The sequence below is a fragment of the Anguilla anguilla genome, chromosome 9 (assembly GCF_013347855.1).
Source record: "Anguilla anguilla isolate fAngAng1 chromosome 9, fAngAng1.pri, whole genome shotgun sequence".
Lineage (NCBI taxonomy): Eukaryota > Metazoa > Chordata > Actinopteri > Anguilliformes > Anguillidae > Anguilla > Anguilla anguilla.
The window spans coordinates 6,620,761-6,638,260 of NC_049209.1; the positions used below are offsets into that span (position 1 = coordinate 6,620,761).

A 17,500-nucleotide genomic window follows, 5' to 3' on the forward strand; every position below is an offset into this window, starting at 1 on the left:
CCCCCCCCCTTTCCCCAAGCATCCACACTCCCCAACCAATCAACCTTTCTTTTTTGGAGAATAAAAATAAAAAACAATACTGAGAGGGGGATTTCAAACAGGTCTTAAGGAAGACGAGGGTTGAATAAAGGCACAGCCCGTGGTCGTCTGCCTGCAGTACAGACATCATTCCACACGTCCTACAGCAGTGGTAACCAACCTTTTCCTGGAGATCTACCGTCCTTGGTTTTCATTTCAACCCTAATTTGGCACACCTGTCTCTACTAATCAGCAGCTCAAGCTGTTGAATGAGGTGGGTGTTTGTTAGAGTTGGAGTGAAATCTACAGGAGGGCAGATCTCCAGGAACAGGGTTGGGCAGCCCTGCTCTAACTGTTGGGGTGGGGTGAGCTTTGTTAGGTTGGAGTGAAAATCGACGGATGGTAGATCTCCAGGAGCAGGGTTGGTTACCACTGTCCTACAGAGAATTACCCACCTCACACGTAGAGGGGGGGAAGCTAAGGGCAGGCAGGCGTCCCTAGGCCCCGCCCCCAGCTGTGAGGCAGAGGGCGAGGCAGAGGCCAGCGTCGTAGGCTCCGCCCTCTCTGTTCTCTTTAACGTCTGCTGCGCCCTCTAGAGCCTCGCTCCTGATCAAGGGGGGGGGGGGTGTGGGGGGTGTCACATGAACACGCTCACAAAGCAGTGTTCGGTTCCTTTCCCCCCCCCAGTTTTTTTTTTTTTTTTCAAAGCACAGAGCATCAGCTGGGACACAATAACAGAAATCAGCTCCGTGGGGCTGAGAGCGGAGCGCCGTTCTGCCTTCGCCGATCCGGCCAATCACGGCCTCCGCCGCACTCCCCATGACGGCAGAGCCGGTCGGGAGGAAATGCCCAATGGCCCGAGATAATGTGGGTAATCTCGCCAAAAAAGCTTCGCGTCTTACCGCTTTCAGCTCGAAAAAAATGAGCAGGGGGGTTCGGCGCGAAGGAAATCAGCCGCCTTACAAAAAAAAACACAATGTGAAGAGAGCCAGACAGCAAACAGTGTTTAAAAAAACGACCACTGATCTCTGCATCCGAGCCACTGCACATCAGAGATTCAAATATGTAGCTAACGTGCTTTTCAAAAGGCAGAATAATGTATGGATTGCTCCAGCAGACAAAACGATGCACTGAAGACCACTGCTGGAAGCAACGCTAGCCCATATTAATACCATAATAGGAGAGCGAGTGTATAGGACATATCATTCCACCTGACTCCTGGGAACAAAGGGGCGAGATGACAACACACTACGAGGAAGAGAAGTCCCGGAAAAAAAAGAGAGGGGCAAAAGGAAAGGGAAGGAAAGAGACCCTAATCTAATTACCCGCCTGCCCGCCATTTTTTTCTCTCCACGCACAACACAAATTCTTCCTGAGATATGCGGGGAGCAGGCACGCAGAGGTCCCGAGGAACGGCGTTCTGCTCGCGTTCGGCGGGGAGAGTTAATCAGCACGCATTCCAGGACCGCGCTCTTCGCCGTGCCCCGCGCGTCACTGCCGCCCGGGGGGGGGGGGGGGGGCGGGGGCACAAGCCGGCAGGTGTCGAACGGCGAAGAGCGCGGTCTGTTTCTGGCCTCAGAACAGCCAAAGTGGGGAAAAACACAAAAGGCTTTTTTTTTTTATTCTAAGGAGAGTGCCTCGGGACTTGCTGTACTCATTAAGCTGTCGGTTTTCCAAAAGAGCACCTTCGCAATACTTTTTTTTTTTCGGCTTTACCCTTCTAGAAAGCGCCGAAGCCCCCCCCTTTCCTGTTCTTTTGGAAAAAACGCAGAGGCTCGGAAAGACTGTTCACAACCGCTGTTTAAATCAACAGGAAGCAACAGGAGAAGGAACTGGCTGCACTTCACCTCCTTCTCTCCCCGTGCACACAGACACTGATTAAAGACGATTAGAGACTATAACGGAAGAATTAGCACATTCCTGGGACTCTAATCAAAATGGCATACCTGGCTCGGCAGTCTTGAGTCAATGTTTATTCATTATCAAACACGGTAGTGGATCAATCAGGTACGTCTGGTTTTTAGTTAGTTTTTCCGTACTTTTCACGGAATTAATGTGTAATGCTCAATCAAAGGCCATTTCCCCGTAGTTCAGAGAATCTGCCTTTATGTGATATTATGGGATACAGTCCCCAGTTCTAACAAGGCGGTTTTTTTCCCATTTATTTCAACGTTGTGAACTTTAAACAGAAACATGCCTTTTACACAGGAAAAAAACCCAACTTTACAGTCTCTGACTGAAAGTATTAGGTAAATACAAAGGGGGAAAGTGAGTAAAACAAGTGTTTCTGATTCAGGGAAAAACAATAAAATATGCTGTAATTGAGGGGGGGAAAAAAAAACTATGTTTCACCGCTATTTTGTTAGTACTGAAATCGTACAGAAAATATACAGTATGTATTCGCACAGTGCTCCAGTATAATGTTTTTTGTATTAAATTTATCAGCTCCAGGGATCAGTTAGCAGAGAAAGGCTGAGTCTTGGGCTAAGGGGGGGGGGGGGGGGGGTAGTTAAAAATACACGCTCTGACGTGCTGCTGTCAGCGAGCGGGAATGCGATGGCGGGCGGGACATGGTGCCGGGGGGGTGGGGGGCTCTCTGAGGGACGGCTGCAGCAGCCCTTCACTCGCCCTTGGCCCCCTGTGGAGGCGCGCGCGGGGGGGGGGGGAACGCATCAGATGCGCGGCGCATTCAATGCGATCTCACGGATATCAGTTAATCTATACGCGCGGCGGCGGCGGCGCAGGCTACTGCCCGCGCTCCGCAGCGGGGCCCCGGGTGCAGAATTAAGAGGGGATTTGGCAGAAAGGTCCATTTAAATGTCTTATAACGTCTCCATCAGGAGCGCACGCTCGCCCCAGCACGCGCTCGCCCAACGAGCCCGGCTTCGCTTATGAGGGCCGCCGCCGCTGCTGCTGCTGGGAGAAAAACTGCCGCTGAGCCCTTCATTTCCTGCCCAGCCATCCCAGACCGCCGCTAATGTCAGAAACAGCGCCGCGGCCGGCCCGCCGTCGGTCCCGGCGGCTCCCTGCTCGGCTCCGGGCCGGGCCGACGGCTCTCTGCTCCGGGCCGGGCCGACGGCGCGGGTTTAGGGCTCCTGGTGCGGGTCTCGTGGGAAGTCTTCCCGCATAAGCTCGCGATTCTCTTTCGTGAGTCGCACCCCCCGCCCCCCACCCCGTCCGCGGAGGCCGCCGCCGCCAGCGCCGTTCGAGACGAGTCTGTTTGCTTAGGAATGAGCCGCCAAATCAAAGGGGCCTGATTGAGCTGAAAGGGGATCTGATTGGCTTCCTGCTTTCGCTGCAGACACTCGAGCGCTTCCCAAATTAACCCGACGGGCACGGGGGGGCGGGGGGGGAGGGAGGGAGGGAGGGGGGGGCAATGCTCTCAGCCGGGCTGCGGGACTCGGTTTATTAACGCGTCTGAAAGACACGCGGGGTCGAATTGGACGGAAGCAGGGCCGCGTGTCACTTCCTGCGGAGGTGCACGGGCCTTCTCCTACACAGGAGGTACTCCAGCACCACGAGCGGGGGAAGTCTAAACTGCCACCCTGTCCTGACCCGCAAGTCCAGCACCTTGGGCACACTGCCACATTTCCAGCAATTAGCTAAACTGAGAGCTAAACGCTACCTGCCAAATCCGGTCACGCCGGTAGTTACTCACGGCCATCCGTTTATTTGCTGTTGAAACAGAGAGTCGGTTTTCCTGTTTAGGTCTAACACTAAATCAACAGAAAGAAGCGTATGGGCATGTGTTGTATGTCTTTTCCATAATGAGCATCTGCGTGTCACGCCGCTCAGAAGGCTCTGTACATATCTGCCGTCATCCGCGAGCATCTGGGCGGGGCGCGTGTTTACCCCCCTGTTTAAAGAGCGGCGTCAGGAGCAGAAGTTTTCGGCAGACGAACGTCGTTGTCCAAACACAAATTTAAAAAAAAACCTTCAAAATAAAAGCCCGCAGACAAACACATCGAAGCAGGGGGACGACGTCGCGTCGCGGCTCCCTGCCCTAGCCCCAAACCCCGGAGGAAGGACCCCAGAGAGGTCCCAGAGCGCCTGTCTGCTTGTTGTTTCTTTTTGGGTTTTTTTCGCGGGCCTGCTGCCCCCCGCTGTGCGTGCCGGACGGTGTGAAGGCCGGAGAGAGAGAGAGAGAGAGAGCGAGAGAGTGAAGAGGAGAGGATGGAGATCAGCAGCCACACAGAATCCCGACAGAGCGTTTACCTGCCCCTGCCGCCTGCGGGTATGCCATGTGACCGGCTCCTCCGGGGGCCCCCCTACCTGAGCCGCGCGCCGCCGCCACCGCCGCCGCCGCCACCGGACCGTACGCCGTCGCGGGGAAGCCTGTGGGGAGACAGGGGGGGGGCACACGCACGTCACTCACCGGACCGGCACTCAACCGGGCCGCTACCGGCTGCTGCTGCTGCTGCGGCTGCTCTTCTTTAACTGACTATTACTGATGCCAGGATCAGTGCTGCTCTTCTTTAACTGACTGTTACTGATGCCAGGATCAGTGCTGCTCTTCTTTAACTGACCATTACTGACACCAGGATCAGTGCTGCTGCTCTTCTTTAACTGACTATTACTGATGTCAGGATCAGTGCTGCTGCTGTTCTTTAACTGACTATTACTGACACCAGGATCAGTGCTGCTGCTCTTCTTTAACTGACTGTTACTGATGCCAGGATCAGTGCTGCTGCTCTTCTTTAACTGACTATTACTGATGTCAGGATCAGTGCTGCTGCTCTTCTTTAACTGGCTATTACCGATGTCAGGATCAGTGCTGCTCTTCTTTAACTGACTATTACTGACGCCAGGATTCTTCCACACCAATCTCAACAAAACCATTTCTTATATGGACCTCGCTGTGTGCCCGGGGGCATTGCCATTCTGAAATAGGAAAGGGCCTCCCCCAAACTGCTGCCACAAGGTTGTAAGCGCAAAATCACCTAGAACGTCACTGCATCTGTTTTGCCTTCACTGGAAGGGATCAACATCATATTCCAAGGTCTCTCAGCTGGCTCAGTTCATAATGGTTCTCTCTGAAAACACAGACCGGGCACTGGAGAGTCAGGTTCGAGTCGAAGCTTTCGTCCATGTCAGCAACGAACTCCTCTTTGACCGGGAGATTGCAGTGGCAGGGCACAGTCGGGCCGGTCCCCGAAGGCGGGGTTGGGCGCCGGTAATTGGCGGCCATGTCAGCGGGCCTGACAGCCACTTCCGCGGCGCAGTGCGCGGTGTGTGGGCCTCGCGGGGTGTGAAATGGCGGCGTGGCTCCTGAGCGAGCGTGTCAGCAGAGACTGCAAGCTTCAGTGACAGGTGCAAGCGGCGCTGCAGTGGATAGAGGCGTAACTGCCAAATTCTAAATTGTGGGCAGAAAAAAAAAAATCACTGGGGGGGGGATAAAAAATTAAAAAATTAAAAAAAAAATCATATTCCACAACTGCTCATTAACCTTCTGCGGGCCCCTGAATTCCCACCCCCCCGCCCCCCACCCCCCCCCACCGGCAGCACACGGGTGCACTGCACGCCCCGCACGGGAGGTCCTCAGTGTCACGCTGCGTCCTAACCTCATTATCGGTGTGCGCGCGCGCGCACGGGCACGGACACGTGCACACCCTGCACACTAACCTCATTACTGGTGCGCGCACACGCACGTGGGGCGCCCCGGGATGCCGGCCTGACTGACAGCTGCGGCGAGTGACGGAGATCTGAGCGTGATCCATTACTTAAACTAAACAATTACAGCCCCTCCAATTTCCTGCTTCGGTGAATTACCGTAGCCGGGAGGTTCGGTTGCGCTGCTCGATTTTTTGGGTTATTGCCCCATAAGGCCTCAGCTGTACGACATGTTGTCAAACAGCCGCTAGGAGCAGAGGAACGCCAGGTTTAACGCCCGACATGGCGACTCTTAAAAAAAAAAAAATAAATGGAAAATACTATTTTCTCGTAATAGCAACAATCCACCTCGTTCGACGAGTCCTGAAAGCTCAGAAGCCTGGTAATTCACACTCGGGAGACAGCCTGTGTTTTACGCGGTTCTGCCGGGTCCCCCGTCCGCTCTGCAAATTCTCCTGGTGGGGCTCCGAGCTCCGGCTGAATCGATAAGCGCCCGCGCCGTAGGCTGAGGAGGACGCCGCGCGCGCGAGAGAAGCGCGGGGATGAGTGACTGAACTGACCCCCCGGGCTGCCCTCCGGCACCGCCTCTCCCGCGCAGTCCAGCGCCGCCCGTCCACATCCAGCGCCTCTTAACTTGTCGAGCTATTTATCGCGCGTCGACGGGGGGGTGGGGGGGGCAGCGAAACGGGAGGCTCTATATGCGCGGCGCACACGAACGCTCGCCACATAGCGCTCAGCGCCCGTCCCTTGCCGAGCGGGCGAGGACAGAGTTAACCGGGAGCCAAACTACCGCCCCCCCCTCCACCCCCTCCCCCCCCCTCTCCCATTAGCACCGATACGGAAACGGCTGCACGCTCGCACACTACACTTCACCGTGCGCTTAAGTCACTTATCTCCCTGCCGCCCGCGCGCGGGGGGGCGCGGCTCGTAAAGCCAGGAGAGCGAATCATCCGCCGCCGCCTCGGAACCCTAATCAATCTGGGGGGGGGGGGGGGGGGGGTAATTTTGGGCTCCAGGCAGCGTGAACAGCCCGACCGCGGCCCGACCGGAGCCGCTGGGGGCCCCGAGGAGAGGCTCTGATTTGCGGGGAGGGTGAGTGCAAAGCTCGGGTTGAGCCGGCCCCCACAGGCCCCCTGCCCCCCCCCGTCCCGCTCCCCCCCCCGTCCTTACAGCATTGTTATGAGATTAGGAACCGGGGATTAATTGCTCGTTACCAAGTGCTCTTTAATCCACTCCGTCGACGCGGAAGGGCGACTCGGTGGCGACGGGGAAGAGAAAATGAAGAAGAGAAAGGAACGGCTGCTTCGACTTGCGGCTCCGGTACATCACACGGGGCACAAACCGGCCAGAGGCTCGGCCTTCCCCCCTAGGTGAGCCTCCCCAGGTGAGCCAAGTCCTTCCGTGCGAGAAAGACCTCAGCACCACGGCTCAGCTCTTCACGTCCCCGCCTCGTCTGGCCCCGCGGACACAATAAAGCGGACGCCATTTAATAAAAATAATAATAATAATAATAACAATAATTTAAGCACTGTCAAGAGCCTGGAAGGGCATAGGCAGCATTACCAAGTGATAGAACACTAAGGGAAATATGCTGCTCTGTAGCAGTTGTTATTTTCTGTATTGTTATGAATGGTGCTTTAGTACCATTAGAACTACAAATACCATGAGTCAAATCACAGTCAAGCAAGTCTGGAAGACGACAGAAAAACCAACAAAGCTACTGTTACACAAGAGGAGAGGAAAGCGTGGACACACTCCTCTCTGGTGTTGAAATATTTTAATCAATTCCCATCGTCGCTATGCTGAACAATTTAAAAAATCCACGTCTGAGTCATTCCTGCGGTATAAATATAATTACTGAACGGCTCTAATTAAAATACACATCTTCTGCAGCGTTGGTCTGCTGGCGATGGATCATCGTCACACCATGAATCCCAGACTCCCAGACAAAGGGTTTTGTTCAGATGGGGGGGGTGATGCACACAATTAGGCCCCTCTTGTTTTTTATTTTATTTATTTTGGTCTATTACAATCAAATAGTTCAACATCTTCAACCCACCCACAACCAATTTGTTTAGAACCCCTACATGTTACTGGAATATTTTGCGTAGTTTTATTTAATTTCGGAAAAGACCTATGTCTTCTTAAATATGCAGCAAAGCCAACAAGACATAGCCTACTCTCTTCTTACACTCCGAAATTAAGCACAAGCCTGTCATATGCACTCTACAACTATCACTGTTTTTGCAACGGTTATTCAAAAGCCTTGGCAAAAGTTGTTAGGGTAGTACTATTTTAAATAATAATTGAAGTGGACATCCCTAATTATAATAATAACAATAACAATTATTATTATTCACCTTACGGTAACCTTGTTAAACTATCTCGAAGATATAAAACGAGGTGATGTCGTAGCAACAATTTAATTCAATTAGTCTAGGAAGGACTGCCCTGAGGGCTATTTATAAAAAAAAATTAACGATGGTAATGTGGTCCAGTCCCGCGGTAAGCCTCCCATAATCACGGTAAGTGAGTAAGTAAACTTTATTTATATAGCACTCTTCAAGGACAAGGGCCACAAAGTGCTTCACAGAGTGCAAATAAAAACAGCGAATGTATACACACACACACACACACACACACACACACACACATCCGTAACACAACGTAAAAACGTAAAACAAACAATTTGAACGTCAGTTGAACGTCAATTGAAAGCCTGTCTGAACAAATGAGTCTTTAGACACCACTTAAAATTGTGTCCACAGTGTCTGCATATCTAATATCAATGGGAAGGCTGTTCCATAACCCAGCGCCACGGAGGCAAAAGCCTGATTGCCCTTCGTCTTCCGTCCAGACCGAGGGACAGCCAGCTGCCCTTGGTAAGGCGGTTACTGCAGCAGCCCTACACAAATGCCCTGCTGCGAATGGCGGATGTTAGAGAAATGCGTCCAGGAGAGAAAGAGAGAGAGAGAGAGAAAAAACAAGGCAGAAAGACAGAAAGAGGGGCTGAAAAGGTCACAAAGTGGAGAGAAAGGCTGTGTGACACAGGGAGAGGGGCCTGTGTGCTGGGTGTAGAGGTCCACTGAGACCCCATCAGAGAGCCCTACTCTGGGCCCTGTACGCCCTCCAGAGCCAGCCTGCTCCCTCCTCCGCCCTTGGTCCTCCGCCCCCCTCTTCCCATCTCCCGCCCCCCCCCCGCCCCCAGAGAGGTGCCGGAAGCAGGGGCGAGAGCCGAAGAGGAGGTTGGGGGGCAGCGAAATCACACCAGAGGGAAAAACACATTTTGGTTTTGTGAACCTGCGGGGGGAACGAGGTAATTCACACCTCGGCCGAGGAGCGAGAGCGAAATGTGTCGCGGTGCGGACCGGGTCGCGCCGACACGGCGTTGGGGGGTCCGGAGGAGGTGGGGGGGGGGGGGGGGGGGGCGGTGAAGAGCCGCCGTTCGACAGAAAGCCGCCTCGCCGGCAAGGCCAGAGCAGCCCGGCGTCGCGCCGCGGCACGGTCGGCTGACGTCAGCCTGGCGCCGATCGGCGAAATCCGGGACAGATTATAATCAATCAAAAAAAAAAAAAAAAAAAGGCCCCCTTCGAACGCGACGGCGACGGGAGTCAAGTCGCGCGTCTGATTTCCGCCCCACTCGGTAATCTCTTCAGAGAAATAGAAATCAAGACTAAACGTTATGGTAATGACAATCGCACCCCCCCCCCCCCCCCCCCCCCCGCCCCGCCCGCCTCTCGACAAAAAGAGCAGGCCCCGGCTTGTTGCCGTGCAGAAACGACGTCGTCGTCCTTCGCCAGCCGAAGTCTTTCCCTCCGTTGTTCTTCCTTAAGCTCTGTGTCTTTTCCCCGCCGCTGCCATTGTTACCGGGGCCCCCCTGGCGGAGCCCACGGCTCCAAAGTTACTGATGGGCAAAGTTCTTGAGAGAGATTAACTTGGCGGGATTAGGCGGGTTAATTAATAGATCTCTGCGGCTCATTGTTTTGTACTCGGCTGGTAAGAAGTCGCCCAGGAGAGGCGCCGCGGCGTTAAATCAATTTCATGGCCCTTTATTACCGAAGGAGATAAAGCCAATATTTAGCTTTCAATTTTTCACAATTATTTCATCCTCCTTGCCACATCAGTGCCTCCGCTTGGCAGGTCCGGAGAGTCCTGCCTCTGAGACAAGGACACATCTGTTCTCATCTGGAGCCCCCCCCACCCCACACACCGCCACCACCCCCCCCTCGCCGTAGGGCCGCGTCCCCACCGCTCTCTGTCCGGCGAGCTGAAGGATTCGCTCGGCTTACGGGAGGGAGGAGAGAGAGCGAACGATAAACCCGCAGGAGAGAGCGTTGGGTTTTTCAGAGAGTCCTTCGCCTTCGCGGTTTACGTTTCCATGCGCTCCTTCTTCTTGATTTAAGTGGCTGTAATATTAAAAGTATGTGGAAAGAAATGCATGGCAGAGTGCATTTAAGTTAAGCCCCCCCCCCCAAAACTGCATTATAAAGCTCTGAAAGGGTGTCTTTATTCACTAACATTACAGGGAAGCTTTCTTATTTATTTCTTATTTATTTACAGAGAGCAGACTGCAGCTCTCACTGCGCATCGGCCTATCTGTCCCCTAGATACAGCTGCCCCCTGCGGCTAGGTGACGTCTTCCCCACACCAACTCCCGCTCTTCTCTCTCTCTCTCTCTCTGTCCCTCTTTCTCTCGCTCTCTCTCTCTCCCTCCCTCTGTCCCTCTCTCTCCGTCCCTCTCTCTCTCTCTCCCTCTGTCCCTCTCTCTCTCTTCCCCTCTGTCCCTCTCTCTCTCTCCATCCCTCTCTCTCTCTCTCGCTCCCTCTGTCCCTCTCTCTCTCTCCCTCTGTCCCCCTCTCTCTCTCTCTCCCTCTCTCTCTCCCCCTCTGTCCCTCTCTCTCTCTCTCTTCCCCTCTCTCTCCCCCTCTGTCCCTCTCTCTCTCTCTCTTCCCCTCTCCCTCTCTGTGTGCCCCTACCTCCTCCCTCTCCCAGCACTCCCCCCCCCCCCCCATTGCGCAGAAAATGGCCGCCAGCCCCCCCCTGTTGCGTTAGGCCTCCCGCTGTCTGCTCTGCCATCACGTTTTCCTACTTCCTCTCCGAAAAATGCAGAGATGACACGTAAAACAATGCATCCCACGGGCTCAAAAAACTCTTCTCTCAAGCTGCACCCCGCAGTAATGATGTCACTAATGATGTCACTCTTGTCCTAACTGCCGTGAAAAAAGCCCCATCGCACACGACCGTGTCTAAAATGGCCTGGCGCCAAAAAAAAAACATCCAAATTTTTTTGCAGGAAACGCGCCGCTGTTTTTCACCCCCGGTGTCGCGAAAGCGCTGCCGATGGTCGTCCAATCAGACGAGCCCGTCCCCTGTGTGATCGGTACCTGTCCGCGCTGACGTGCCCCTGGCTAAAACAGAGGGGCAGAGCTCGCCCCTGGCCCTCCCCGGGCGTTTGCGTGCCAAGCGGCGCGATGGAAACCCGCGTTCGCTGCCGTCTCCTGGCGGGTAAACACGCGAGCCACGGGTCCTGTTTGCTTTAGGAGACGGGGTAAACACCGGGGGGGGGGGGGGGGGGCACGCTCCCCCTGTTCCGCAGATCTGTCGCCGCCCGCTCTCTGCTGCCACACCCTCGTGGGACTGGGGGGGGGGGGGGGGGGTCTGCCAGAAACACCACGTCCTGTCCCGCAGTCTCAATCGCAGACCGTCTTACAAAACAAGAACAAACTGAACCTGAAAAACCCAAACACTCTTGTTTTTAACTTTTAACACCTTTCTTGACCCGAAGAGTCTGTGAGGCAATTGTCTTTTTTCATTTCGCTAATTATGCGTATCGCACAGAACCTACACATTCCGTGAACTACACACTCAACAGGATTTATTCTAATTAACGCATTGACCTTCATTTTCCCCAAAATTGCCTGTTATTTATTTTTTTAATTTACGGACTGGAGCGCTCCTCGTCGCTTAGCTCGTCGCTCCTGCGCAAAGCCGCAATCGGCAGATAAATCTGCGGAAGTCCGGGCGCCGGGGAGAGAGAGAGAGACGCGTCTCGGGGACAAAAGGAGCGGAGCGGAGCGATGGAGGGAAGGCCCGATAAAGAAGAAACAGGAAAAACAGCCCCGCGCTCTTCCCTCCAGCTCGCCTGCTATAAAAGGGAAGGGAAATCTGAGGGGGCGGGAGGTGGGGGGGGATGTGGGGGGGGTTATGTGAAGAGCGACAAATTGATATAAACACAATCTCCATAGCTACCTTTTCATCTGTGGACTGACAAGTGCCTTATTGTTGTCATCCTTCAGCTCAGAACCGGGCCTGTATTTTTTTTTTTTTTTTTTTTTGCGCTCTCAAAAGGCCTTTTCTCCGGAGCTATTAAAAGTGCCTTCCTCTGCGTGGCGGAGGACTGGGGCACTGATGAGGCACGGAGAGCCTGAGCGGCCTTCGTGTGCACAGCTCCGACACCACCAACCCCCCCACCCCACGCGCCCCCCCCCACCCCACACCCCACACCCCACACCCCACCAACGTCCGACTCCTGACTGTCAGCCTCTTAAATCTTAATGCCTGCCTGTTAATGAAAACTTCCCAGCCTTTTTTTTTTTTTTTTTTTTTCAGACACGAGAGTAACGCGGGGGGGGGGGTCTGAGTCAGAGCTCGAGCCCGGACGGGTGGAGGTGAGCGAGAGGATTGGGGACGCGGGCACTCCCATCCTAAACGAGGCCTTCTCCTTATAAACACACCCATCCCCTTTTTATCACCGAACACGGGGGGTTGGATTCTGAAAAAGGGCCTACTGTATTTACAGGGCAAACAAAAAAATCTACCAATACAACGGAAAGACAGGCTTTGCAGTTTCTTATTGTAACTGTTCCATACATCATTGGATATAACGGTCCAGAGAGGAGGTCAGCATATTTACAAAAAATAAAATAAAATAAATTCACACATCGCACTTCATTGCTCTATAAATAGAGGGTTGGAGAGTAAACAGATTCTGTGGAAAAAATCCGGGAGGGGAGGTGCAATTTTTCCATATGCATTAATGAATAATTATTTCCCCCCCTGCTGTTTAAGAGGCACCACATCGTCACATTCCATAACTACGGCCAATCTGTGATCCTTTCATTAGCTTTTCTGAGGGAAAAAAATAGCAATGTATCATTTACGGCACATTAATGCTCTCACGCTTTACAAGAACACGTAACAGGCATCACATGGCACGTGTCATAAAAATGTCAGAAAGCCATTCTGCGCTGAAAAGGGGCATTTCGCCTACAGCACACGCGGCGTACACGCTGTATAATCATCTCCACAAAGCACAGGAGTAGAACTCTCCTCTGGAGAACAATACCAGCCTAGCCAGCACCCCCCCCCCACAGCTCACCCCCCGCCCCCCCCCCAGTATGTGGTTTATTCAGGTTCTTCAGTCCACCGCATGGCTGGACTCAGTTCTGCATCCAGGGAAGCGATACTGAGGGAGAGGCCGGTTTGTTTCTCCACCGCGCCCCCCCCCAGTACAGAGCAGGCTCTCCTTCCCCGGGCCACAGAGGGCCCGGAAACGCAGGCGGCCTCTTCGTTACGTATCCCGTGACAACGGCGTCCTAACGAGGGGACGGCTCGCCTCCGGGGGCCCGTCGGAAGAATAAAAGCCCCCCCTCCCCCCCCCACCACAAAATCAAAGAGCCCGGCAGAGGAAGCGGGAGCGAGCAGGACCCTCTCAAAAGCACTCTGCGAACGACGGGCTCGTTACCCGGCACGCTGATGTTAATTAACGCGGGGCGCCCGGGCCCCCTCTCATTAACACTCCAGTAAACAGTCTTAATTTGTTATGCATTTTAATGACTGGGGGAAAAAAACATTCGGGGGGCCTTCGCCCACGTTCAAACGGACAAACGCGCGCCGAGGAAGAGGAAGAGGAAGAGGAAGAAAGGGGACGCAGGAGGAAAGCAGCTTTTTGAAAAGCTTCAAAGGGAAGAGAGAGGGAGAGATGACGGAGATGAGAGGAGGAGGGGTTTCGGCGTACCCCGGCGTACTCCTTCCGAAAACCGGGCCGCGGTCGCACCGGCGAGGCGAAGTCCGGCCCGAGCCGTTTTTTCATTCCGGGAGGGGAAACGGCGGAGAGGGAGGGGGGGTGTGGGGTGTGGGCGTGCCGAGCTGGAGGCCCACGCCGGCTAAGCGATGTGTAAACTGTGTTTTACGAGACGCGATCACACCGCTGTCCGCCATCCAAACAGCGAGCGGCGGGCAGTCAGATAACCCGAGAGCATCACTAAGGACTTCTGAGGCGACATTATTTAGGCGTGTGACCTGAAGGAGGGAAAAAAAAAAACTGATAACTCGAAAACAAGGCAGAGAACTTTTAATGAGGGAACGCTGCCAGGGAGGCATGCTCCTGCTGAGAGGGCTGCAGGAGCACTGGAGTGGCATTAGAGCAGGAGGGAGGAGGAGGAGGAGGAGGAGGAGGGAGGAGGCGCAGGACCGGAGCACACTGAGCACGGACTGGAGCACAATCACTGGGGAATGAGCACCATAATTATAACAGGGCTGAGGAGGGGGGAGTAGAGGGGGAGATTAGAAGGGGAGAGGAGAGGAAAGGAGAGGAAAAGAGAGGAGGGGAGAGGAGAAGAGAGGAGGGGAGGAGAAGAGGAGGGGAGAGGAGAGGAAGAGAGGAGGGGAGAGGAAAGGAGGGGAGAGGAGAGGAGATGAGGGGAGGGGAGGGGAGGGGAGAGGAGAGGAGAGGAGATGAGGGGAGAGGAGAGGAGAGGAGAGGAGAGGAGAGGAGATGAGGGGAGGGGAGGAGAGGGGAGGGGAGGGGAGGGGAGAGGAGAGGAGGGGAAAGGAGAGGAAAGGAAAGGAGGGGAGAAGAGAGGAGAGGAGGGGAGGAGAGGAGGAGGGGAGAGGAGAAGAGAGGAGAGGAGGGGAGGGGAGGAGAGGAGGGGAGTGTAGAGGAAGAAAGGAGAGTAGGGGAGGAGAGGAGAGGAGGGGAGGGGAGATGATAGGAGAGGAGAGGGGGAGAGGAGTAGAGAGGAGAGGAGAGGAACAGAGGAGAAAAAGGGAGTTGAGGGGAGAGGAAGGGAGAGGAGAGGAAGAGAAGAGAGGAGAGAAGGGGGGAGAGGAGAGAGGCTGTGAGTGGAGGAGAGAGCAGAAGCAAGCTGGACTCGGCGATCGCTGATCATTCCCTCTCACGCAGCTCCTCAGGTGAAGTGTCAGGTGTGCGGGGATGTTAGCGAACACAGCTCTCTCTGATAGCCGCTCTCCTCAAACGCAACCCGGCAACAGACTCCACAGCGCCGTCGCCGTGCCAACGTGAGTAACTGAAGAGCCGCAGGACTGACACTCCTCTCCTTAAACAGAGAGCGCGGGTAAAGACGCGGCAGGCTGAAGAACACGCCCACCCCTCCATCGCGCGCGTCTGTGAGGGGAGAAGACGATCTGCACCACCCAGCTGTGTGAGAACGATAACCCAGCGAGGGTGAGAGAACAATAACCCAGCGAGGGTGAGAGAACAATAACCCAGCGAGGGTGTGAGAACAATAACCCAGCGAGGGTGTGAGAACGATAACCCAGCGAGGGTGAGAGAACCTTAACCCAGCGAGGGTGTGAGCACATTAACCCAGCGAGGGTGTGAGAACATGAACCCAGCGAGGGTGTGAGAACATTAACCCAGCGAGGGTGTGAGAACATTAACCCAGCGAGGGTGTGAGCACATTAACCCAGCGAGGGTGTGAGCACATTAACCCAGCGAGGGTGTGAGAATGATAACCCAGCGAGGGTGTGAGAACATTAACCCAGCGAGGGTGTGAGAATGATAACCCAGCAAGGGTGTGAGAACATTAACCCAGCGAGGGTGTGAGAACGATAACTCAGCGAGGGTGAGAGAACGTTAACCCAGCGAGGGTGTGAGAACGTTAACCCAGCGAGGGTGAGAGAACGTTAACCCAGCGAGGGTGTGACTACATTAACCCAGCGAAGGTGTGAGAACGATAACCCAGCGAGGGTGTGAGAACGATAACCCAGCGAGGATGTGAGAATGATAACCCAGCGAGGGTGTGAGAACATTAACCCAGCAAGGATGCGAGAAACGTTTTTCCATCCCCTCCCCCGTTTTTTGGTCTCTGTGATGAACAGAAATTCAGAAACCTGGAGGGTTGGGCCCTCTTACGCTGACTCGACGCAGAGCACGCCAGGCCAGGCCAACCGAAGAAGCGTCTGTCTGTCTGTCCATAACACACGTCTCTGCCTGATCGCCGTTCCCTCAACTACACTGTTCGTTCCGCAGAACGTCAAAAAACAGGCCCACTCATTGTGAATCCCGACAGCAATGGAACATACACCAAGCCCTGTAGAAGAGGGGAAAAAAAAAACCTTGCCAGGAAAGGGGTGGTTTTGCCCATCTCTATCCCACAATCCTCTGCATGCTGGGCGGTGGCTGGCATCGCAGAAGCACGTTCACCCGCGCGCGGAAAGTGCGTGGATTTGTCTAGCACGGAAGCAACGTCACCGAATCTCTCTAGCTGCTGAAGACAGGATTAATCTCCATAAAAAAACTACTCCTACGGCAGCCCAACCCCTGAGCTGAATCAGCCACTGCTGGCTGATACCACAAAAAAAACCAAAAAAACAAACACAAAAACAATCAAACGCCCAGCATCCACTCATCACAGAATCAGTCCTGATTGAGCAGACAGACAGCTTTTTCCAAACCTGCGTGCGTGTCCGCCACGCATCAGCCATCTTCTCCGGGCCCTGCCGCACTCTGGAAGGCTTTTGCCTCCGCACGCCTACCGGGTTAATAAGCAGGCTTTTCAATTAGTAACAATTTCACTGAAGAGTGGGAAGAGGTGGCACAGCTGCTGAAGGGCTCTCTCTCTCTCTTTCCCTCTCCCTCTCTCTTTCTCACTCTCTCTCTCGCCTACTCACCTGGACTGCAGGTCAATTAGTCCCAACGGTCAGTCCCTCGGACCCCGCCCCCCCTCCCCTCCATGCCCCGCCCATATGGGGGGGGGGGGGGGGACCGCCCACAGTTCGCTTCACAGACGCCGCCTCTCCCCCCACACCGTGCGGCTCCAGCTGGTCACGGGTCCAATTAAAGCTCACGCCGCGGAAACCTCGAACCCCCGATCGTACCCTTTTTCCCCGAGACGGGGGGCCTCCGAACCGGGGGGGCTCCGCTTTGGGAACGCGCCGCCCGCGGGTCGGCCGGTGCCCCACCCGCCGGACCCCGTGCCCGTCACCGAAGGCGGCCGACGGGACCGCGCTCTACAAAATGGCCGAATAAAAGAGGGGCGAAGTTCTGGATCTTGCCGAGGGAAATTATTATTATTATTTTTTTTTACTTTTACCGGCTACGAGAACAGCCGACCAGCCGACATCAAAACCGTTTCTGAGTCCGCGACCTTGAAGTGGTACATCTTTATGTATGTATGCAGGCGGGCGCGCGGCGTACAACACACATCAAAGCGGGCCGCGTCAAAAACACCCGCTGCCGGTGAACGGGGGATGAAGAAGAAGAAAAAGAAAAAAAATACACAAAAAAGAAAAAGGCATTCTCCTCTTCTGAAAGGAGGAAATACGCAACCGTGAAGGCGAGCGGCTCTGCCAACTTCGCCCCGCCGCACACTCCTTCCAGATGGCTGATTTCCATAATGGCGGAACACTTCCGCTCAGAATATAAATAAAACCGCAGGCGGAGGGACGCAGTCTGAGCGTTTTAACCGTGGTCTGACCGACAGTTTGTGTTTTAACCGTGATCTGACCGGCAGTGTGTGTGTTTTAACCGAGGTCTGACCGACAGTTTGTGTGTTTTAACCGTGGTCTGACCGGCAGTTTGTGTGTTTTAACCGTGGTCTGACCGACAGTTTGTGTGTTTTAACCGAGG

General features: G+C 54.5%; 1 protein-coding gene across 1 annotated transcript in view; it reads right to left on the reverse strand.

Annotated features, from left to right (window-relative positions):
* Nucleotides 1-17,500, reverse strand: part of LOC118234938 (RNA-binding protein Musashi homolog 2-like) — an 82,775-nt gene that overhangs the window by 35,120 nt on the left and 30,155 nt on the right. Inside the window, exon 4 of the mRNA XM_035431822.1 lies at nt 4,234-4,353. Coding sequence (XP_035287713.1) covers nt 4,234-4,353 — 120 coding nt within the window. The remainder of the gene's footprint in view (nt 1-4,233; nt 4,354-17,500) is intronic.